Here is a 25,493-nt window from a genome sequence, read left to right on the forward strand (position 1 = left end):
GTCTCCTTAGTCGTCTAGTGTGTCAAATAGTGTGTATCAACTTTCCAGTGTTCCTTAGCTACCCAGTTTAATGGTAGGAGACAAGAGCTATCTTAGACTGGCATACTGACTCAAGTTACACCTTTGATTGCTGAAGTAAATACATTATCTACATTTATAAATATCTTGGCATAGCTTCATTTGAATAAAAGAAGATGCTTGGATTAGTGAAGGAAAATTTTCAAGAACAGAAAAGAATACATCCAATTGAACTACCTTATTTTTCTTATATCTCACCATGGATAAATGAGAGCATCCACAGATATTCAGATATAGTTTACATATCGACAGAACCATTTCTACAGTAAATGTAAGAAGTGAAATACTTACCTGAATGGTGAAAACAAGAATGACAGGGTAGTTTCTTTTTTCTGTGCCATCTTGACCTGCAAAATGTTGTCAGATTACTACATAAAAATAAGCATAATATCCTCCACAGTATATCTGGAACACCTCCTGTTTAAATGCTTCAGGTCATGGATGGCTTTATGTCTATGGAGTCTACAAGCACAGAAATTATGGCACTTTAAACTCCTCTGTCCAAAGCAAACCACACCCTAAATCCCATCCCTCGCATTTGTAGACCAAGGCAGTTGCTATATATATTTTAGTATTTTATATAGCGGCGACATCTTCCACAGAGCTGTACACAGTACATTGTCTTAGTCTAGGGCCAATTTAGGTGGAAGCCAATTAAGCTATATATATGTTTTTGGGGTGTGGGAGGAAACTGGAGTGCTTGTAGGAACCCCACACAGACACGGAGAGAACATACAAACCCCATGCAGATAGTGCCCTGGTTGGGATTTGAATATATATATATATATATATATATATATATATATATATCTCACTGTATATAGTGTATATATACTGTATATATATAGCCGAGAAGCACATCCATGAGAAATCTTTTCCTTTACACAGACGGATCATCGGGGGCTATGATTTTACAATGACAAAATCATTTATATATAATTATTGTAAAAATGAAGCAACTTTTTTATTACATTATTTTCACTGGAGTTCCCCTTTAACGCATTGTATCAACCTGTACTTGCGAGTGATTTTTACTTTATTATATCACAATTACATTGTGTGTAGTATTTACTTTTTAACAAAAACAAAAAACCCTGATTCCTGCATCAAATGCACTTTGCTTCTTTCAAGGACATAGAAAGATGAAGATGTGTTGGTCAGTTTTAGACGTTAAAAGTCATATAGAGTGTTTCTGTTTTTATTTATAGCATTGCATCAGACTGTCACAGTTGCATTTTAAAATCTACACTGTCTCTTAAGCTGTAAAACAAGCAGAACTAATGACTTTATGAACTTTCCTGCAGTAAAACCTTATGTCAAGCTGACTCTCACTGTTTCGTGGCTGTTTAAGCTCTGTAGAGAACGGAACCAATCGACTAGCTCAGATAAGATCTTTTACATAGATATCAATTCCAGTTTTTTAACTCTTCCTGTACTGGAAAAAAGGGACTTCACATAGTTTCTTAGTAGGGCTAGTATCATATGTGAATATGTTTATCTCATCATGTCACATGTCACTTCAGGCTCACCTAATGCCATTTTTATGCAGGGAATGAAATCCTACTCTGAAATCATGTTACGTTTTGGGGTTATTTTGTTTCATTAAAGGGAAACTAAACTGAGAAGGATATGGAGTTTTCCTTTTAAAATAATACCATTTGCCTGATTCTCCTGCTGATCCTGGGTCTCCAATACTTTTAGCCACAGCCCCTCAACAAGCATAGAGATCATGTGCTCTGACTGAAGTCAGACTGGATTAGCTGCATGCATGTTTCAGGTGTGTGATTCAGCCACTACTGCAGCCAAAGAAATCAGCAGGACTGCCAAGCAACTGGTGTTGATTAAAAGGTAACGCCCATATCCCTCTCAGTTTGAGTTCCCTTTAACAGTGTATAGCAATTAAATTGCTTTTATTTTTAATATACGGTACTTCTGATTGCAATTCAGCATAAACATTCTGGTCAGCACAAAGCATTTGCTTTCAGGATAGTCTAAGAGTACTGAGATATTTTGGGACTAATACAAAAGATTCCTGAAGAACAAAGCACTCATTATTTTGAACCCCAAAATGACTTATTTTATCTCCAAACACCCTGAAATTCTGGGAAGGGCACTTTGTAGAGTTCCCCTTTAACACTACTGCATGTAGTCGGGCTGCAATGTGAGCAAAGTAATGAAGGAAATAAACAGTAACAGTTTCCTTGCTTTCACCGCATGTCAAACAGATTTGCGATAATGACCTCTAAAGTCCATAGATGCAAGAGTGTGAAAGTGATCATTTCATTTCTATTTTGATTTAGTGTGAATAACTGTGTAACAATATTAGAGTGATCAGTGACTCCAGTATAATAATAATAAGGGGGAAAAAAGAAAAGAAAAGAATTGCTTACCTTATACTGCTCCAGAATCTGAAGTGCGTTGGTAAGCATACACTCTGCTTTAAAAAGACTGCTGCTATTAAGATACTCCACAGGCAAAACACCCTAGGAGCAATAACACAGGAGAACAATGTGAGCTGAGTTCACTTCATTAATCACACTGCTAAGACAGTAAAACAACCAGCACGATTTTCCAGCAGAGCCAAACGAGGAAGAGAGATGAGATGTATAACATCAAATGCATGAATCAGCCTTTCATCTGAAGGCACATCTTAGATCAACAATAAACAGTTACCGTACATTCGTAAATTCACTTTCTTTTTCTTAATAGCTTTTTCGCTAGTGCAAAAATAGCCAGATAAAAGTTTTTCTTTTCTATTTGTACAGAAGCTAAAAACTTACTGCTCTACTTAAAGCAGAATCCCAGCCACAAGTTTTAAACCTTTGTGTAGAAGGTATAATAGCTTTTTGTAAATGTCCTGATTTTTGAAAGACTGCCAGTATTTTTATGCAATAAATGAAAAAGGACTTGCTTTAGCAGACTTTATTCAGTATCTGAGTTGTGCAGTATTAGAACAGGGAGCTACCACTTTACTAAATCTGTGATGCTGTGTGAGGCCTCCCCTCTCAAAAGTTTAGTCTTAATATTCAGGAAGGGGAAGCAAAGGATCATGTCACCTAAAATTAAAACTATCCAGCAGAGGCTGGATAGCGTACTGGTTGAGGGCTCTGCCTCTGACATAGGGTACAGGGGCGTAGAAATAGGGGTTGCAGAGGTTGCAACCACATCGGGGCCCTTGGGCCAGAGGGGCCCTGAAGGGCCCTCCCTCAACTGCAGTATTAGCTCTCTAGTGGTCCTGTGCTCATAATAATCACTTCTATAGATACTTTGAATAGTGGTAATCATTAACAGACTGCTCCCTATCCCCTTCTTGCACCTCTGACACTGTAGTTGCCATTGGAAGATTTTGGTGCGTCGTATCAATTGTTAAGTATAGAGTGCTTGGGGGGCCCATGTAAAACTTGCATCGGGGGCCACGGCTCCTTAGCTACGCCACTGATAGGGTACCAGGCTCTTCCTGTTCAGTAAGCCAGCCCCTATACAGTGAAGAAGCTGCTGCTCTGCAGTGCTTTGAGTCTGCCAGGAGAAAAGTGTGATATAAATGTTCTGTGTCTTTGGTCAATTAAACGTAATGTTGATAATAAGGGATTCCACTAGTCATCCATGCAGTTGTAGCACAGTGATTTTTAGGCACATGAAGTTTCACCAAATATCCAGTCTGCAGGTCTGCAGGAGGGTCATACCAACATACAGGAGCTGCAGCAATGTACACTTGTTAAATATAGTTTAATTTGTTCAAAAGCTGTCAACAGAGTGTCAGGACAAGCAAAATAAACCTCTTTAACCACTCTGTCCTCCTTGACGTATAAAAACGTCAAGGAGGACAGGCGCTCTTCCGCGGCCGATCGCACACGTGCACGCGCACTCCCGGCCGCAGATTTGGTAGCCTAGGAATCAATGTATCGGGCTACGGTGCCCGATCACTGATTCCTCTCCCCCGCTGAAAAAGCGACAGCTTCTCTCGGAAGCTACGTTTTTTCTGAAGCTATGTCCCTCTAAGCGTACATTTAGAGTGACGTCATGTAAACAAAATCAAGATTGCCATCTTGTGGCCAAAAAGTAAAACTACAAGTAAAAGTAAAAAAACATTACAATACACAAATATTTCCCCAAATAAAACACTTTATATCCCACCCTCCCAAAAATGCCCACATAAAATGTTTAATAAAAAAAAAATTACTATAAAAAACAAAAAAACATATAAATATTTACCTAAGGGTCTAAACTTTTTAAATATCTATGTAAAGATGAAATATTTCTCTCTATTTTTTTTTTATATGCTTGTAAATAGTGATGGATGCAAAACGGAAAAAATGCTCTTTTATTTCCAAATAAAATATTGTCGTGATACATTGTGATAGGGACATAATTTAAACGGTGAAATAACCGTGACAAATGGGCAAATACAATACGTGGGTTTTAATTATGGAGGCATGTATTATTTTAAAACTATAATGGCCGAAAACTGACAAATAATGATTTTTTTCATTTTTTTTCTTATTCTTACTATTAAAATGCATCTACAGTAAGGTAGCTCTTAGCAAAATGTACCCCCCAAAGAAAGCCTAATTGGTGGCGGAAAAAACAAGATATAGATCAGTTCATTGTGATAAGTAGTGATAAAGTTATAGGCTAATGAATGGGAGGTGAACATTGCTCGGATGCATAAAGTGAAAACGACAGAGCTTAAGTGGTTAAATGTGTCATTAGCTAAAATTGAGGAAAGTGTTAACAGGCTGAATCTTAGCAGTGGACTCTTCCAGAAAGCCCCCTGTGTATTCCACCTGTTGGTTTGGTCTCCTCAGTGCAAAGATTGGCTGTGGAATAGTGATGGGAATTCCGGCTCTTCTCAGAGAATCGGCTCTTCTGAATCGGCTCCCATTAAAGAGCCGGCTCTTACGGCTCTGAATCGGCTCTTCATTAAATGTCACTAGACACCACTCAGAATCTGAGTAAAAGCCCCGCCCCCGTCTCCATGAGTGCTGATCTGACTGGGGCAATCCCTCCTGCTACTGCTCTGCTCCCCCCATACATCCGCCCCATACACTCCTACAAGCTGAAAGAGGAGGACTACATCTCCCAGCATGCCTCAGTGCCCTTTATCACAGAGCAAAGCAGAGCTGTGTGGGGCGGCTGAGGCATCAGCTCTTTTAAAACTGAGAAACGGCTCTTGTTGTTCGCGAACGACCCATCACTACTGTGGAAGAGGTAGGACCTCTGTCTGTGTTCTCTGAAGCTTAAGTTAATCTGTCTGTTGGAAACAGTTATGTTATATATCCATAATAGTTCTGTAGAGTGTAAAGAGGTGTATGTGTGATTTTTAGCAGCCTGTAGGCCCTGCAGTACATGCTGGGCTGAGTAGATGGTATAAGTTAGAGAGCCATGTGCTCTTCCTGAAATGGCTGCTGTATGAGACATGCAGTGTTTCACATCACCCTGCTGCAATATCTCTGTAAAATGATTTATTTTGTTCACTATTCTGTATGTTTTGTTATATCTATATATCCTGTAACATGTATGCGGGAATGTAATATAATGACTGCCTGTTATGATATAGGTGGGCTGGTGGCCTGACCGTATCCCAGATAGTGGCAGTGTTTCCATGTTGTCTTACAGGTATGTTGTTGTTATGTTCATATTATTGTTCTATGTAAAATCCACTGTACGATCACTGTTTTATAATATCTTGTGAGTGCAAAGATTGACTGTGGAAGAGGTGAGCTGGTGGCCTGCCAGTATCCCAGATAGTGGCAGTCTTTCCCTGTTGTCTTACAGGCTCCAGCCAAGTGCACTCCACCTCAATAAAGCTTTAAAACACAGAAGGCCTGAGTGTCATCCCTTTCAGTCCACTTGGAGTTTATGCTGGAGGAGCTGGTGACTGAGTGTGAAAGCTGGAAGTGTTGCAGATGGTGTAAGAAAGAGAGGGTTACACAGAGTATATTTTAAGATTTTGGCACAGGGTAATGGTAACAGTAGAACATTTTCTGACCAAACTTCTCACACTAACCCTGCCCCCACCTAAGCCTAAAACTAATCCGTGCCCCTACCTACTCAAAACGTTAACCCTTTCATGTGGCTAGTTATCTAAACTCAGATTGCCACATTGTGAATCCATCTGCCAATATCAGGGGTTTGGCTGAACCCTGTGCACTACCGCTGCTATATTCACAGCTATGTGCTAATAGATTCCTGCCATCGCTGTTAGCTGGAGTGTGGCTATATAAGAGCTGAATGTCGGTGCCCGCTATGGGTGGTGCTATAACCACAATTAACATTGCGGCCTATGGTGGTGCCTAAATTAACATCTGTCCATGGGCTCCTATACTCCCCTACTTTGCTGCACCCCACCCCTCACTGTTCTATGCAACAACATTGCTTACATATCTGTACATAAGCACATAATCAGGGACAGATTTCTGGAAAAGCCACAAATGTCCAGGCTTTGGGCGGATGTAGCCCAATTGGGCACCTGACCATGAAAGAGGGGTTGAAAATGGGTAACAACACATGGAAAAGGGAAATTGATGCCCAAGGAAGCTTTACATGAAAGAGAGTGGCTACAGTACATGGATGATACACACAGATGAGGGGGCTGCACATAGAATGGGAGGGGCGCTGTTGCACATTAAAGGGGAGCCACAACATACGTGCACATAATATTCAGGCCTGAGAGCAGACAATAGATAATAGATTATGCATCACACTAGTCAGAGTTGACATGTAGATGACAGACCACAGGCATGTGAGTATTTCTGTCACATGCAGCCATAGGGTAGAAGTGCAGTGGAAGCTTCCATATAAACAGGCAGATCGACCTGCCAGTGCACAGTGCTATAACTGTGAAAACTTCTGTTGATGGGGAAGTCATTGAAACAATAGCCAGTCAGTGAGTTCTCAGCTCTCGTAAGGCGGGCAAAATTGTTAACTGATTGAAACAGCTTAACTGATGGGGGTAATCTGGAGTTGATGTAGCATATGTTGCAGTTTATTATTTTTCACCCATGAACGGCACAATTTTCTGGTTTCTGTATGCTGTGATACATTACCACTGAGTTCATAGGGTAAGGAACACCAATAAGAGCTGCCATAAGTGGTGCTACATCTGCCTGAAAGACAAAAATACAATAACATTCAATACATTGTAAGAAAACATCCTCTATAATAAAACCCTAATGTCTCTGCATCCCGTGTCCCTGTGTGTGTCCCACATGTGATCTGCGCATGTGCAGGGACGCAGAGACATTGAGGGAGAATGACGCGCGGTGAGCGTTGACGGGCGAAGGGGCGGGCATGCATGGGTGGGTGCGTCGTGCAGGCGCATGGCGGAAATGTGCGTGCGCGGCAGGCGCATGCGCAGTGACAGACCTAGCCCGTTATAAGTAGTCCAACGCCAGTATCCTCTTAGGAGGTCCCATGCACCCGCCAAACTCCCGGGGCTGAATGGCTGTAGACAGCCTCTGCAATCTGTATTGCATAAGCTGGAAACACGAAAATTGTTTTCTGAAACAAGAATTTTCGGCAAACAGTGCCACGTACACAATGGCTACTGGGGAACCCCCATTCCCCAAAGGCCACCTCAGAGTGTCAGAATGAGCGTTACAGTATTTCACATAAATGGGTGGGTCCAGGGGACCAGGGCACCTCCTTCTCTGGTAACCTGGACCCACCATATATGTGAAAAATGGCTGGTTTCGCCACTCTGGTGTGATCGGGGATTTCCCAGCGGCCATTTTAATTGCATAGCTATTTGCGAAATTTCTTGTTTCAAAGGCAACATTTTTGTGTTCCCAGCCCCTGCTGTACAGATGCAGAGGCTGACTGTGACCATTCAGTGGCGGGAGTTTGTCGGTGTGGGAGGGTGGTGGGATGTCCTAAGAGGATACTGGCGTGGGACCACTCCTGAGGATACTGACGTGGGATTATCGCAAGGTAAGTATCCCTGGTTAATCTAGAACAATAAAGGACTTTTTTTCGTTGTCGTGTTTATAAATCTTTTTTTAACTCTTTGTGGAAATGGGTAAGGGGTACTGTGTACCCATATACTCATTTCTCCTGGAGAGGGGGAGGCCTCCGGGATCCGCTTGTTTAAGGGGACCCCCCGGGTGGCACCATGAATCCCCCCAGCACGTCGGCAGCCCCCACCTCCTCCTGGGGCACTGGAGGTGGGGAAGAGCCCCTTGTCCATGAATTAGACAAGGGCTCGGGGGGAGAGGGGAAGGCTTGGCCACCCCTCTCCTCCAGAGACCCCCCCATACCATGGACCATGCGGGCTGGTATAGCTCAGGGTGCAAAGCCCCACGTGGCCGGGACTCTGCATTCTGGCTATCCCAGCCTGTATGGGGGACAAAAGGGTTAAGGAGGCTTGGGAGGGGGGACCCCACGCTGTCTGTTTACATGAAATGTATACAATATGTATACAGAACTCGGAATGCAGTAACCTGTACTGCAGCAGTGTCATTTTACACAGTTTAAAAACCATTTTTCCTTTGAAATCGATTTGCTCAAAACCTATAAGGTCTTTCACATTTTTTTTTCTTACCATGTACTACTCATCTGCTTAACATGCGTGGCAAATTTGGTGATGATAGCATGTACGGGGGCTTCACAATTGACCGCGGAATTTGGCACTATTGACTTCAATGGAAATCCGAATTTGATACTCGGAACTGCCGAACTGTGTGTACTGGGAATTGCCAAATTCTGATGCCAAACTTGAAATTCGGATTCCGAGAGCTCAGCCCTAATGGGCATGCCATACAAACTACATGCAAATTTGAGCCTAGGAGCCTATCACTGCAAGGCAAGAGTTCAAAGAGTTCACCACCATGCTATGAATATACTTCTATAGGCTAATTGACTGATATTTATTATACTAATTGAAACAAAACTAATTAATACTGTTTTTCTAACATAGGAAAAATACATTTACACACTATCTGTGCCTGAAATCTGTATCTATGATTTAAATAAAAGGTATTTGTACAGTCTTCTCTGAAACTTCAATAGCTAATCTTCATTAGCTACATAACATTACTTCAGTGTGAAGCATGATTATGCCCAGTTCCTAGCTGTAAACTGGCAGGAAATTAATAGAAGGAGGTTGGGAATATCTGAGGAATGGGACTTTATATAGACAAAGTAAAGGTAAGTACCTAATCCTGTTTCAGGAGAGATCATAATTGTTAAGAAAATGAAGAAATTTAGCATTCAGGTATAGTTTAACTTTTACTAGACTTGTGTTTTATCACTATGCACATTGTACTAATGCATGTGTCTATCTCCCCAGCTGGTCAACTGCTTAGCATTCTTGCTTTCCAGAGTTGAAGTCCAAGGTTCAATCCCCACTCATAACATTATCTGCATAGGGTTTTTATGCTCTCCCTATTTTTCCACCTCTGAAGGACAGTGTGCAATAAGTATTGCTTGATGTTCCCAGTAAAAGGGCTGAAGAAAATACTGTATATCCGTGCTATATAAAGCATTACTTGTTAAACAGTATTGTACACTTTATCTTGCTCACTACAGACCGGAACCAAATAAAATAAGAAAACTATACAGCTGATGCACAAGAGAGATTGACACAGACATGTGAGGAACCATTGTGAGACATGGAATCCTGATTAGAGTTCTTGTCTTTTCTGGGGGGAAAAACAGTTGATGCTAATCCCAAACTGACATATGGCCATGGAAAACCATTAAAACAAAATTAAGCAAGAAGCAAAGCTCTGTTCAAAATGGGAAAACACAAAAATCAATCACACAAATGGAAGTTCTTAAAGAAAAACAGAAATCTATAGTCTAGGACAAACCGTGCTTACAGGAGAACATGATGACTGCATTACAGTACAGTGGCAGAGCCAGTCCATGCACATCTCCTAATCACTGAGCTGTGTTCTTTTACTACATCCAGCCTGTTAAAGAATGAACTGTACAGCAGTGGCATCTCAGAAGTTGACAGGCACTAATACGATGTTAGATTCTGCTGTATAATACAAAGTAGCAAGAGATAGGCACAACTCCAATAAATACAATTATACCAAAACGTCCATTCATAGGGGTGTTAATTATTCATAATTGATGTTTTACAGAGCAACAAAATCTTCCACTGAATAAACCGGGGAAATACAAGAAAAGTACAGTATTGCTGTCTTAAAACAAAAGGCAAATTTACGTCAACACATGTCCAAGGCTTAAAGAGAACCCAAGGTGGTTCTTGAGGGGGCAGATGGGACACAGAGGCGTGTTCTCTGCTTCATGACATGCCTCTGTGTCCCCACACCGCCGCTTTCTGCCCCCCCCCCCCCCACTGCCTCGCTATGGTAACCCATAATATTTGTCACTATCTCAGAGGTATCTTCAAGGTTTGGGCACACCTATAAACTTAATTGCTGGACTAATGAGATTCATTCTCACCCACAATTATTTCACTTTTGGGGAGGACCTCTATTTACAGCAAATGGGAGTGGCAATGGGCTCACGGATTGCACCGCAGTACGCAAATCTCTTCATGGCAAAGATTGAAGAAGAATACCTGAATACTTGTCATATAAAACCCATGGCCTACTTCTGTTTTATCGACGACATCTTGATCATCTGGTCTGCAAGTGAGGAGGATCTTATCCAATTTCACAGGAACTTCAATGCCTTCCATCCCACAATCAAACTGAAATTGAGCTACTCTCACAGGGAGATTAACTTTCTTGACACCACCATATATATCAGAGAGAACAGCTTACAAACGTCCATGTACCGCAAACCGACGGATCATCCCACATACCTCAGGTATGACAGTTTCCACCCCAAACATATAAAGAATTCCATAATTTACAGCCAGGCAATAAGATGCAATCGGATCTGTTCTGACAAGGATGACAAAGACAAACACCTGGATTACCTGAAGAAGAATTTCATTAAACAGGGATACAATCCTCTAATGGCTGAGACCCAAATCAAGAAAGCTAACAACATCCCTAGGACTCAGCTCCTGGAGTACAAGCAGAGCCAGGAAGAGAGCCGTGTCCCACTGGTAGTAACCTACAACCCACGCCTGGAAATCTTAAGAAAGATTGCAAAAGAACTTCATCCTGTTCTACACAAGGATCAGAGACTGAAAAAGATATTCCCTGAACCTCCCCTCCTAGTGTTCCGACAGCCACCCAATCTTAAGCAGATGATAGTGAGGAGTGCCTTAAATAGGCAAGAACAGAATGGAACATTCCCCTGCCGAGGGAAAAAGTGTGGGACCTGTAAACACATCCATTCCACTGACAGGATACTAATACCAGGTACACAACAAGAATACAAAGTACAAGGCACCTTTTCCTGCGACTCATCTAATGTGGTATACGAAATCATGTGTGCAAAATGCCCCAAAGGAATTTATGTGGGAGAAACAAGTCAACCACTGCGTGATCGCATGACACACCACAGATCCACTATTAACAGCAGGAAAAAGGATATTGCAAAATATACTGATCTCCCAATACCAACACACTTTTGTTTACCTGGACACAGTTTAAGCGATTTTCGTGTCACTGTATTAATGGGTGGCTTCAAATCGGGAAACATGAGACTAACACAAGAAACTAAGTTTATACATTGGTTCAAAACTGTAGAAGATGGTTTAACCTCCCTGGCGGTTAATTTTTTTTTTCAAATGGTCAAAAAAAACTATTTTTTTTTATTTTTTTTTTGTTTCATGTAAAGCTACCAGAGTGGTAGCTACATGAAACACCACTAGAGGGCGCATGTGGCCCTCTAGTCCGATCTCCGCCGGCAACAATAGCAAACAGGGGAGCGCGTATATAACGCGTTCCCCTGTTTGACTTCTCCTGTCGCCATGGCGACGATCGGCATGACGGCATGGACGTCAGCAGACGTCCTGACGTCAGGCGCACTCGATCCAGCCCATAGCGCTGCCCGGAACTCATTGGTCCGGGCAGCGCAGGGCTCTGGCGGGGGAGCCCTCTTCTGCCGCTGCGTGCGGGCGATCGCCGCAGAGCAGCAGCGATCAAGCTGTGCGTGCAGCTAGCAAAGTGCTAGCTGCGTGCACAGCACTTTACATGGTGCAAATCGCCCCACCAGGGGCTGAGATATCTCCTTGCGCGGCATAGCCCGAGCTCAGCTCGGGCTTACCGCCAGGGAGGTTAAGCAAGGACTCTAACTTCTTGTGCTGGTACAATGGGTTTTAAATGCCACAATTCTTTTAATTTAAATTTTTCTATCTTTTCATTCATTTTTGTGCCATATGCTGTGTAAGATGGAATTCACTGTCACTATTCATTTTATTTGCTTTCAGGTGCTGGCTTTAAATGCCACAATTCTCTTAAGCTTAGAATTAATGGTGCATGTAACCAGGCCAGTTACCATTTGAATTCGGAATTTATGATGTCTCTTCATCACTAGAGTCTGCTTTATGTCATGTTGAAGATTCTATTGATCTTATCAATTTAGATAGGATGCCTGGGAAGGCCTCCTCAGTAACAGTTAAGGCATCTAATTACATTTATGTTTGCTAAAGAATGTTTCTCCTCTGTAGGTCAGTGTATATAAGCTGTGTTTTTAAGTTTTGGTCAGGAACCGGTCCGACGAAGGCTTTTTATCATCCTGATTCAAAACTTCTTGCTTGTAAACACAGGGGAGAGGGATTCCCTGTCCAAATCCCCGCCAGGGGTGAGCCTACAGGGTCTCCAGTGCCTTCATTGGGCAGCTCTCTCTCCCTAGCCACACCCCCTGCCGCTCCCCCGCCTCCCTGCACGCTGGTGAGAGAATTAATTTGTGCGGCCCACAGGAGCGGGGATTTCTGAGGCTGCTTGATCCGCTCAGCCCCCAGGATCAAGTAGCCTATTTTTTATTTTTTTTTAAATGAGCCCACCTCGGGAAGAGTAACTGCAGTGAAAATAACGTAATGAAAAAAAGTGCTTAATTTTTACAATAATTATTTATAAATGTTTTAGTTAATGTTTGTCCATTGTAAAATCTTTCCCCTTCATGATGTACATTCTGACGTTTATCACATGGTGACATTTTTACTGCTGGCAGGTGATGTCTATGGAAAGAGATGATGCATTTTTGGCAGTTGGAAACAGCTGTTATTTCCCACAATGCAGCAAGGCTCCCACTGTGTGATGTCACATAGTTACATAGTTACTTGCGTTGAAAAAAGACATAGGTCCATAGAGTTCAACCAGAAAACCGACAAGATGCAGCACCCTGGTGATGACATCACATTGTTGGAGGGGTTTCACCACAATATCAGCCATACAGAGCCCCCTGATGATCCGTATGAGAAGAGGTAAAGATTTCTCATAGAAAAGGGGCTATCAGCTACTGATTGGGATGAAGTTCAATCCTTGGTTAAGTTTTCTCTTTAATGCATCGATTAAAGCAGTGGCTGGATGGTGTAATGGTTAAGGGCTCTGCCTCTGACACAGGAGACCAGGGTTTGAATCTCGGCTCTGTCTGTTCAGTAAGCCAGCACCTATTCAGTAGGAGACCTTAGGCAAGTCTTCCTAACACTGCTACTGCCTATAGAGTGCATCCTAGTGGCTGCTGCTCTGGCGCTTTGAGTCCGCCAGGAGAAAAGCGCGATATAAATGTTATTTGTCTTGTCTTGTCTAAAGGCAATAGTTGAAACAATGCAAATTGTTCTTTTTTTATCTTGTAATCTAGGAATACATCTAGAAACATATGTTTTTAGTGCACCTACAGCACTTGATTTCACACTGTCATTTATACAACTTCCATAAAGCGGTTTCAAGGTATTATCCCGTCATCAGAGCAATTTGTACGACATTGTACAGGGCTAAAGGGAGAAACAGTTAAAACATAAAACCCTAGCAGGAAATCTTTTCCTGGGTTCCAGCAGAAGCTGTTGACTATTTAAAATGGCTTTGAACCCACATTTGCTATTGCAATAAAATCATACTTCAGATACAACTGTAAAAGTATATGTTTTTCCAGCTTACCACAAGGTGGCACTGGTTGTTCACAAACTTCAATGTTTGTTTACATTTTCACGTCAGGTCTGTAGTTACTGATAACACTATGTGGCCAGCAAGGAAATAAGGAAAGGGGGTGGGGCCCAAAAAAACTGTATTTTTTAAGGTAAAAATACATATTTACATGTAGACATTACTGCTTTTTGTGTAAGTCATTAACTGTGCTCTCATAGGAAATAAAGTATATTGACTTCAGTGCCACTTTATTGTCAAAGGATAGTTTAAAAGTGGAGCCAAACAAAAGTGTCATCAAAGACCATGAGGTGAATGTACTAAACTGTGTTAAAGGTAACCTAAACTGAGAAGGATATAGATTTTTCCTTTTAAAATAATACCAGTTGCCTGACTCTCCTGCTGACGCTGTGTCTCTAATTCTTTTAGCCACAGCCCCTCAACAAGCATGCAGATCAGGTGCTCTGACTGAAGTCAGACTGGATTAGCTGCATGCTTGTTTCAGCTGTGTGATTTAGCCACTACTCCAGCCAAAGAGATCAGCAGGAAGCCAGGCAACAGGTATTGTTTAAAAGGAAACATCCATATCCCTCTCAGTTTAGGTTCCCTTTAAGCAGAATTACGTGTGTAAAGTTGCATGTAATGTATTGCATTTCATTGTACACATTCTGCAGTGATACTTTACGAATGGTGAGGCAGCTTAGTGCATACACCTCCATGTCCCGTAATATTAAAAAAAAATATGATTTTCACATTGAGACAGCTATTGTAGTTGTGCAGTTTCTCTGTTAAAGGGAACCTTAAGTGAGAGGACTATGGAGGCTGCCATTCCCTTATATACAATGCCAGCTGCCTGGCTGTCATGGTGAGCTTCAGGATTCAGTTGCAAGCCACAGACATGTAGCCAGAGTCAGACCAAAGTTAAAGAATCTGATCTGCATGCTCATTCTGGGCCAGTGATGTAGATATTAAAGGCCGAGCATCGCACAGAAATCAGGCCACTGGGATTGTTTATTAGAGAATGAAGATGGCAGCCTCCATATTCATCTTACTTCAGGTTTCCTTTAATATTTTCTGAAACATTGACCCTGAACATAGCAGATCAATCAGATTTTCTTACATCAGTAGCTGCGAACGTATTCCAAGCATGGAAACCAAGACCAAAATCATTATTACAGCCAAGCAACTGCCATTTTTAAAAGGAAATAAAGATGGCAGCCATTTAATTCCTTGCAGTGCACATTGTTTTATAATACTGAAACTCTACTTTTGCTGAGAAAAATAAATACCTTAATTTCTAGTCTGTGCATTACGGGATTACCACATTTCTGCTTGCTAACATGTATGCATCTAGCACATACATTTGCAACACCGGTATTCTACAAGGTCACTAGCAGAATATGATACGGCATTGTCCACATTTGCTGCTAGTCAATGTTTTAGTACAGGGGGTGGAAAACCATAAAAAGCTCCTACTCTGTGCAGAAATAAATCATGCAGCAATGTGGGCGTGGGAGATGTCTTGGCAGCCCATATTCCATAAAGGGGGCACACATTCCAAGCTTGAAAAGAAATGCAATTACAGCTACAGTCAGCTTTTCAAAATCCTTGTTGCCTTCAAATTTAAATAAGACACTCATCAATAACATTAAAAACAAAAGTCTTGTGGAGCACTGATATGTGTTACTTTCTACCAGTTTTCATTGAAAATCAAGTCTCATACTGATCCCTTTTTATTACTATAAAAATAAGCAAAAAAAATATCTATTATGTGACATCGGGCCGGTTTCAAGCTGATTAAACAAGGGAAAATCTGATGTGCTCCCTAACACTACCAATCTTCCCCTCCCAATAGGTACTATACTGTATATTTTAAAATGTTCATAATATTCAGGGATTTTATTGAATTGCTGTCTCATATAATTTGTTGTATTTTTTAGTAAAGGAACACAGCTTTATGGCATACAGAAATATTTATTTAGGTTTTACTATAATTTAAAAACAGGACTTAAATCTACTGTACCTGGTTTACATCATTTCTTTCAAAGCTTTCCAAATTCCACTCTAAAAAGACAAAGAGAATGAATTAGAGGCTTTGAAATAGCGAATGCTTTTACATCAACATTATTACCTCATACAGGAGTACAGAATCATAGCCTCACTAAACCCAAAATTGAAGCCGTTAAGCTCTTAAAGCACATGTTGTTAACTGTAAATTGTGTGTATTAGTTTGACACTGCATTTTTATATTTAAAAATCTGTGAATGCCTAAAGCTGTATTTCTATCTATATACAGTACATGCAAGACCCCAGTAGACTGCTGGCTTCCTGTTCATAAAGTGGGGTCTTGAGATTCTACTTCCTGTGAACGGCAAGTCTACAGCAGGCTGTGCCAGTGTTGTGATAGACTCAAGCCCTCTTCCATCTCTTGAGTACAATGCTGAATATAAAAGAGGTGGGTTGTGAGCTGTGCTGCCCAAGAAACAAATGTACAACAATTTCTATGTTTACCCAAGTCACAGCCTCAGTCACCTTTGCAACAAATCTCAGTTATAGGTTTACTACTGTAAGCTTGGGAAATGTAGTTTGGCCTCTATTGTTGTTCCTACTTTAAACAACAACATGGTCACTCATTGTCATCCATCTAACAGCTAATTGTATAAAGGACAGGAAGCAACTATAGTCCACCAGCAAGTACATATGATTAATAAACTATTATTCTGTCCACCACTTTGCTTCTAAACATTGTTTGTATTCACATACCTACCTGACCACTATTAGATTTTGCCTTTATCACTTCTGGGTTCAGTTGGGCTTTAACTACCTTTTTACAAAATCACATCGCTTAGGTATGAACACACACATAGGATAACATTAGCAAGAGCTTTTAAAATCACAAAGCGCTCAGAAAAGCTCTTCAAGTATGAACAAGCCCTTTGTGTGCACAAAGGGTTAAGTGTTAACTGGTGCAGTCTGGAATAGCCAATTAGAGCTATGTGGTTTACGTAAATAAATACACAGGTAATTAAATCAATAGATTAAACTGAATTTTCTACATGCCTGGAGTTTTGCTTTCAGAGGAGTTTTCTTTTTTCTTATGGACAAGCCATTTTAAAATCCAGACTGGTATGGTATGGATGGAATGACATAAAGCCTTACAACGTGGTCCTGCATAAAGGCTCTCCAGCCTCTAGTCACATTCCATGTAAGAGGTTACTATATATAGAAGGTCTAACTATAGCCTATTTCCCAAACTCATTATGCCAAGAAACAAATTGCTACTTTACAAAAGTGGTGGTAGAAGGCAATTAACATGAAATGAAGCCTTCACACTGCAGGTTTCTAGGCTCATAATGACATATAATGAATAGTGAATTATTTGTTGCCCAAACACCATGATTAAAAATAACTTTTGGCTTTTCTTAATGTATTACTCAAAATGTCTAAACGTTATATGCCTTTGTATTTGCATTTTTCTCTCGAGACTTTTGAGTATAAATCAGAGCCCAGAAAAAAAACAGAGAGAAAGAAACAATTTAACATTTATGTCTTAGCCAGACCATCAGCACAAATCCTTTAGTTTGGACTTCAGTGCAGACAATAGTGCAATGGCAAGATTTATTGCTGAACTTTAATGAACAATGAGGAGCATACTGTATATAGGCTCTAGTGTGGACAAAAGCGGAGGTGTGACCCATAACATCCAATCATACTTCAAGTGGTCTTTTCTATTTCAGGGAACTGTGGCTTACTTAATTGATAATTATGGCAAATAACACTAATTTACTTGGATTGGTAATCTTAAAGCAGAAGGGAAAGTCATACTATCCCAGGAAAAAAAACATATATATGTAGATAAATACTTGTACTACTTACATAACGTGTTGTACTGTCCACATTTTAATTTAAGTGAATTTTATATAGTAAAGAAAGAAAAAACTGTTCCAGGCATTTTCCATCTTTACTGCCTCTGACTGAAGCCAATCCTGATGTAATTTCCTCTTACTCTATTTTCTCCAAGAAACTGCACAGTCATACCCAGCTTGTTTTGTAAAAAGATGCAAGCACAGCATAGATTGTATTTCAGCAGCTTCTGCAGAAGCATGATGTGTATTTCCCTTTTCAGCCTCAGCCTGTCACATTGAACTGCCCTCAGTCAATCAGTGAGGAGCAGGAATGTGGAAGGGGTGATAAACTTCCCTCTCCTCAGCAATGTACCAGAGTAAAGCCAGGCTGACTGAGATAAGATTCATTACTGCAGACACATTTATGATTATATTGGAATGCTTATAATGCAGGGTCAGCACGTAGACTGCATAACACAAAGCGAGTAACAGAGTTTGTAAATGGAATCTGATTTTGTGGCTGACAATGCCGCTTTAAGGAAATTTACTTGAGAGTAGTATGGAGGCTGCTCTGTTCATTATATTTTCAAACATGACAGTTGTTGACTTCAGTTGTGCTGCACAATGTTAGCCCTTTATAAATACAATAAATAAATAAATGTCAAAGAGCATGTAGCCAGTGAAGTCAGACACAAATTGCATCATCTGCATAGTACTTTTTCTTCACTAACTCAAAAACTATTACAGGCAGGAGAAGAATAACAGCCAGATAAGAAGGCTTTTTAAAAGGAAATAAAGATGGCAGCCTCCATATCCTTCTCATTACAGGCTTTCTTTAATCAGCTAAGTACAACTGTACCATCTATTTTCCTGCACAAAAAGAAAAAAAAAAACATTCTTTGTAGTTTCATTCTTTGTAGTCTCTTGCTGAGTGTCAAGCAGTGCCTCCATCCAACTATTGCCAGTCATCTGTTTCATGAATATTTGAGTAAGTGTAACGGCCTTAAAAATGTGATTTGCTCTGGTTATATTTTAGAGTGATATAACTCTTGCCAGGGCAGCACATAGCTGCAAAGTTGAACACTCTGCTGCCCTGCCTTTCTATATCAAATTTGTAGGTAAATAAATATTTAGCTTTACAGGATTTCTGGATCTTAGAGCCACCTTACGTGAGCTCACCTTTTGACAAGGCATCATGCTGCATTTGATTATGCCTTGGATAATTAATTCCAGCTCCCCAAGCAACCAGGGGTGTAAGGGTCTCTGAAGGATGACCTGAACCATGGGAACCTGTAAGACAGTAAGCTGATTACTTACAGCTCTGACACAATCCAATACAATACAATAAAATAAAATAGTATTATAAGTTACCAGAAAAGAATGTAACAAAAACATAAAAAGCAAGCTGACTTTGCTTTTCATGACTACAGTACCATAAAAAAATCCTTATTAACCTCCTTGCCGGTCTAATTAATCCGGCAAGGAGGCAGCGCAGAACTTTTTTTAAAAAAATTTTTTTAAATCATGTAGCGAGCCCATGGAGCATCCCCACACCCACTCCGATCACCTTCGGCGATCAGAGTAAGCAGGAAATCCCGTTCAGAACGGGATTTCCTGCAGGGCATCCCCGGTCGCCATGGCGACGGGGCGGGATGACGTCACCGACGTCATGGACGTCACAGGGAATCCCGATCCGCCCCTCAGCGCTGCCTGGCACTGATTGGTCAGGCTGCGCAGGGGTCTGGGGCGCGGGGGGGGGCGGCGCGGCGGGTAGCGGCGAATCGGCGGTGAGCGGCGGCGATCGCGTACTACACGCAGCTAGCAAAGTTATAGCTGCGTGTAGGAAAAAAAATTATGCAAATCGGCCCAGCGGGGCCTGAGAAATCCTCCTGCACAGGTTTCCCCGAGCTGAGGCAGCGCAGAACTTTTTTTAAATTTTTCTTTTAAATCATGTAGCGAGCCCATGGAGCATCCCCTTCAGCGATCAGAGTAAGCAGGAAATCCCGTTCAGAATGGGATTTCCTGCAGGGCTTCCCCGGTCGCCATGGCGACGGGGCGGGATGACGTCACAGGGAATCCCGATCCGCCCCTCAGCGCTGCCTGGCACTGATTGGTCAGGCTGCGCATGGGTCTGGGGCGGGGGGGGGCGGCGCAGCGGGTAGCGGCAAATCGGCGGTGAGCGGGAGCGATCTCGTACTACACGCAGCTAGCAAAGTGCTAGCTGCGTGTAGGAAAAAAAATTATGCAAATCGGCCCAGCGGGGCCTGAGAAATCCTCCTGCGCAGGTTTCCCCGAGCTGAGCTCGGGATAATCGGCAAGGAGGTTAAACAGAAATGGCATTTCAAAAATATATACATATACACACATATATATATGTATGTATATGTATATATATATATATACACACACACACACACACACACACACACACACACACACACACACACACACACACACACACACACACACACACACACTCTCTTAAAAATACAATCCAGGGATGTTTATTTTCAGTACACATATGGAAAATGTTCAGTACGCTGTCAATATATTGTTATGAATGAAATAATTACTTTCTTCTAATAAATGGGATTAAAGAGGAGCCGAACTACAAACAAACTTAGACTATATTGCACTCACAGCATTATGATTGGAAAAGTACAACAGCTAACTAGCTAAAACGCACCCATTGTTGAAATCTTCCTGTATCAAATTCAGGTTACCACCATCTCAAAAACGCAAAGACAAAATGCAAACACAACTGTAAAAACACAAATTCAATAACCCAAACTCTATTGCTTGTTTTGTGTGTTTACAGTTTTGGGAGAGGTGCTCCCAGGAGCATTTGCGATCTTGGAACCAGGATTGTGGTAGAGAGGAGGGGAGGGTGGGGAGGGGAGGGGGCAATTACATTAGAAGGTAATAGGAGAGGGGAAAAAAACATTTAGGGGAAAAATTGACTAATATATGTGAGGAGGCAATAGTACTGACCCTGCTCTTTATCTCGGATCCACTTTAAGAACGCTTGAAGGAAGGTTAAAAATGTGCTCTGAAGTTTGACTCTATACAGCAATGCCATGGCATCTTAAAGGAAATTCAGAGTGCTGCTTCACCACAATTAGCATAGCTTACAGGTATGAGAAGTAGGATGTACACCCTTTTCAGTTCTGAGGGTTTGTATCACAGGACTTCATTTTAAAAAACATTCTTATCTGCAGCAAGTCTTAAAATTAGGTAAATGCAACCACACATTAACAGCAACGCATGACACGACAAGACTAAGGGCCCGTTTCCATTAGTGCGGTGCGAATCACCGGGATTCCACCGCTGACGAAATCGCATGCGGATGCGATTCCGCGTGCGTTTTTTGCCGCGATTTCGCATGCGATTTCGCATAGGCAGGGTATATGCGAATTTAACCATGTCACTGCCTGGTTCAATTTGCATTAGTTTTCGTGCGAATTCGCACGCGAAATCGCGGCAAAAAACGCAGGTGCGTTTTCCCTATTAAATACATAGCCTGCGAATCGCCTGCATTCCTCGCGCAGGCGAATTCTGAAGGCCCTACCGTGCAGAAAAATTCTGCACAGAAAAACGCACTAAAAAACTGACAAGTGGAAACAGTCTCATCCACTTGTATTGGTTATGCGAATCCGCATGCAGACAACGCACTTTCAGCAGTATTATGAGAGCTAGTAGGAGTTAAGAGCTGATAATTAAATTCACCTGACTGAATGATCATCAGCAAGTGTGACAAACTTTATAAAAGCAGATGTTTTGGCAGTTTGCTGGTCTATGTTAGCACAAGTGTGTGTTAACACAATGCAAAGAAGGAAATACATAAACAGTGATATTAGCAATTGCTAATAGATACCCATCAATCAGAAAAGGCTTGGCAGGCCATTTCCAAACAATATGATGTTTATTATTCTACAATAAGAGGGATTATTCACAAGTGGAAAACATCCAAAACAGTTGCCAAGCTTCCTAAAAGTGGCTTTCCCAGCAAATTCACTCCAACTCAGAACATGCAATGCTTAGGTAGATTGCAAAAAAACAAGATTTGTATCTCTAGATTGTACAGACCTTAGTTAGCTATTTAAATGTTTAAGCTTTTGATAGTACAATTAGAAAAATGCAAGTTTGGTTTGTTTGGAAGGTCTGCCAAGAAAAAGCCTCTTCTCTCTAAAAACAACATGGCAGCACAACTTGGGTTTGCAAAGTTGCATTTGAACAAACCATCAAACTCATCAAATAATGTCTTGTGAACAGACAAGACCAAAGTGGAGCTGTGTGGTCATAAAGTACATCAACACTTCTGTCAAAAACCAAATACAGTGGCCCACATGCAATTAACGGAGTTTTCTACCAGGAGATTTTCTCATCTTCTCTACAAAATAACTTTTCAGCACTTTGCAATTAAAAAAAAGTACCAAAAAGAAGATAACAATAATTATCAAATTTGCTTGGAGTATTTCCTTGCTGGCTGGTAGCTTAAAGCGGTTTAAAACCCTGACATAATATTCAATAAAAACAGGTTTTTCTAGTTTTTATATGCCATACGGTTATCATATTTGCATTTGTGCATAAGTATTATTATTCATTTACAAATTATAGGTTCCCAAAAGTACAGTTTTTTGCTTTGTGAGCTGACTTTGCATTTTATTAATAACTGTTTTTATTCATTATGTATTGAAGGTAGACATGCTTTGACTCTCTGTCTGTGTGGAGCTGCTTCTCCACAGTCAGAGAATGTGTCACATTCCTCATTTGATACATTTAAGTAAACACAAGATAACAATCTACAACTTTAGGTGGCCATACACTGGCCCGATTCGCGGCCGTTTCGACAGCAGATTCGATCCTGGGATCAAATCTGCTGCCAATCGTTTGCGCTAAATGCACCCGCCGATCCGATTTCCTCCTGAAATCGGATCGGTCCGTCGATCGCGCCGTGCGGGAAATTACCCTCGATCGCCCGCGGGTAGGGAGCGCGTCGCTAGCGGCGGCCGATCCGATCAGGTATACATTACCTGATGCTGGCTCCCGGCGTCTTCTCCGCATCTTCTCCGCATCTTCTCCGCGCTGCACCCGCTCCATCCCGGCGCTTCCTGTCACTGCAGTGACCAGGAAGTTCAAATAGAGGGCGCTCTATTTGAACTTCCTGGTCACGGAGTGACACAGGAAGCGCCGGGATGGAGCGGGTGCAGCGTGGAGAAGATGCCCGGGAGCCAGCGTCAGGTAATGTATGCGCGGGGGAGGGGGGGGGACAGGCGGCAGCGGCGGCTCCACAGATTGTGATCGGTTTCAGGCTGAAATCGATTCACAATCTGTTTGCAGTAAAGGCAGCCATACGATCCCTCTCTGATCAGATTCGATCAGATAGGGATCTGTCAGCTGGTCGATCTAATGGCAAATCGACCAGTGTATGGCTACCTTAAGGATGCGTCCACATTTCACTGCACGGAACTTTCAAGCTCTGTGTGTAACCCTTCGAATGCTGGTCTAGTAAAAAAAAATGCTGGTTGCATATAATATGCTGTAAATAATGTTTTAGAGCAAAGATGAAATGCTGGGTTATTTTCCGCTTTAAAATGTATTTTATTGATAACGTGTGAAAACATCTCCTGGAAGAGAACTCAGGAGTAAAATTAATTGTATAGGGGCCATTGTATCAAATATCTCATACTAACGGACAAGCACGGTGGTGGAAGGGTGATTTGGACTTTTTTGCAGCCAGAGGTCTTTGTAGTCACTAAGTCAACCATGAACGCCTTTCCATACCAAAGTATTTTAGACTAAAATGTGAAGCCATCTATGTGACAGTTAAAGCTTTGCCAGAACTTGTTCATTCAAAAGGACAATGACCTCAAGCATGGCAGCAAATCAACAACAGTATGGATGAAAAGCAAATACTCAATATGCTGCAATGGCCAAGTCACAGTCCAAACTGATCAAAATGTTAAATGTTTTTAACCACTTCAGCCCGCAGGTGTTTTCACCTTCAGGACGAAGGCAATTTTCCCCTGTCAGCGCTCCTTCCATTAATTCGCCAATAAATGTATCTATATGATCTATATCTTTTTTTTTCCCACCAATTAGGCTTTCTTTGGGTGGTACAGTTTGTCAAGAATTATTTTATTCTAAATGCATTTTAACAGGAATAATAAGAAAAAAAGGGAAAAAAATCATTATTTCTCAGTTTTCGGCCATAATAGTTGTAAAATAAAACATTTTATTTGTCCATTTGTGCCGGTTATTGCAACGTTAAAAATATTTCCCTAGTACAATGTATGCCGCAAATATTTTATTTAGAAATAAAGGTGCATTTTTTCAGTTTTGCGTCCATCACTAATTACAAGCCCATATAGGCTAAAGGTAATAAGGCATATAGTAATATACCTTCACAACATACATAAAGTTTAGTCCCTAAGGTAACAATTTATGTATTTTTTTTAAACTGTAATTTTTGGGAAGTGGGGAGTCAATCAGTTTTTATTTAGTGTGTATTGTTTTTCTTTTTTCCATTTCTACGTTAATTTTACTTTTTAGCTAAGTACTCTCCTGGAAGATACCAGGGAGTGAGAGATTTTTTTTTTTTATTTTTTTTTTACATTTCGGTTCATGAATCAAATACCTCCTGATTGGAGGCATCTTGATTCATTTGCAGGGAATAGTTTGCCTTGGGGAACACTCGTTCCTCTTCAGCAATCAATCCCCTGTAATAGGAGTGGGGAACGAGCCGCCTGAACACTGATACGCATGCACAAGGGCAGCAACACTGCTGGACGGATATATTCGTCCAGATTGCCTTTGAGTGGCTATTTTTGGACAAATATATCCGTCCAGATTGGCTTAAGTGGTTAAAAGGTGCCCACTAATGATACAGTGTTTATTGCACAATCTTATCAAATTTATGTAGTAGAAGCATAAACTGGGATATATAGTATCCTTTGAATGGATACTATAGATAGTTTCTCATATTACATAGAAGTGGTAAGATTGTACAATAAAGAGTGTATCATAAAAGTGGGAATCTTAAAGAACAACTCTAGTGAGAAGAATATGAAGGCTGCCATATTTATTTCCTCTTAAAAAATTCCAGTTACCTGGCAGCCCTGCTGATCTATTTGGCTGCAGTAGTGTCCGAATAATACCAGAAATGCAGAAGAGAAGCAGGCAGCTAATTTTGTCAGATCTAACAATAATGCCAGAAACGGGGGTCGTGGCCAGAAGCCGAGCAAGATGGGCGCTTAACTCCTCGCTCCGTCCAGACTCCCAGTGACTCGCTTCTCCCACCTCCTTCTAGCGAGATGGCAGGCAAACAAAACAAGCCTAACGCACTCCCAAAGAACTAGGGAGACTCCGATACCTAAAACAGGAACATTCCGGCCTTCTTCCGTCCTCACAAGACGAGTGACGCCGATCGCAAGGCCTCCAATATGGCGCCCGCCTTGGCCTCGGAGCGTGCAGCTGAAGTCCCTCCCGCAGCTGAACCCGAACCATCGGTAAGCAACCGTGACATGCTTAACTACATGCGACAGTTGCCCACAATGGCGGATATGACATCGCTAGTAGCTGACATAAAAAATTGCATGATGGGGGGTTGATGGAACTA

General features: G+C 41.4%; 1 protein-coding gene across 4 annotated transcripts in view; it reads right to left on the minus strand.

The window, feature by feature from the left end:
* The window catches only part of PIGN (phosphatidylinositol glycan anchor biosynthesis class N), a 385,079-nt gene that overhangs the window by 230,696 nt on the left and 128,890 nt on the right, over window positions 1–25,493 (minus strand). For all 4 annotated transcript variants that reach the window (XM_068236754.1, XM_068236755.1, XM_068236753.1 and 1 more), the window contains exons 8-12: window positions 19,055–19,165; window positions 16,054–16,094; window positions 7,125–7,184; window positions 2,469–2,561; window positions 370–425 (exon numbers count right to left, since the gene is read on the minus strand). In XM_068236754.1, the coding sequence (XP_068092855.1) occupies window positions 370–425; window positions 2,469–2,561; window positions 7,125–7,184; window positions 16,054–16,094; window positions 19,055–19,165 (361 nt within the window). The remainder of the gene's footprint in view (window positions 1–369; window positions 426–2,468; window positions 2,562–7,124; window positions 7,185–16,053; window positions 16,095–19,054; window positions 19,166–25,493) is intronic.

The sequence above is a fragment of the Hyperolius riggenbachi genome, chromosome 5 (genome assembly GCF_040937935.1).
Source record: "Hyperolius riggenbachi isolate aHypRig1 chromosome 5, aHypRig1.pri, whole genome shotgun sequence".
NCBI classification, from domain to species: Eukaryota; Metazoa; Chordata; class Amphibia; order Anura; family Hyperoliidae; genus Hyperolius; species Hyperolius riggenbachi.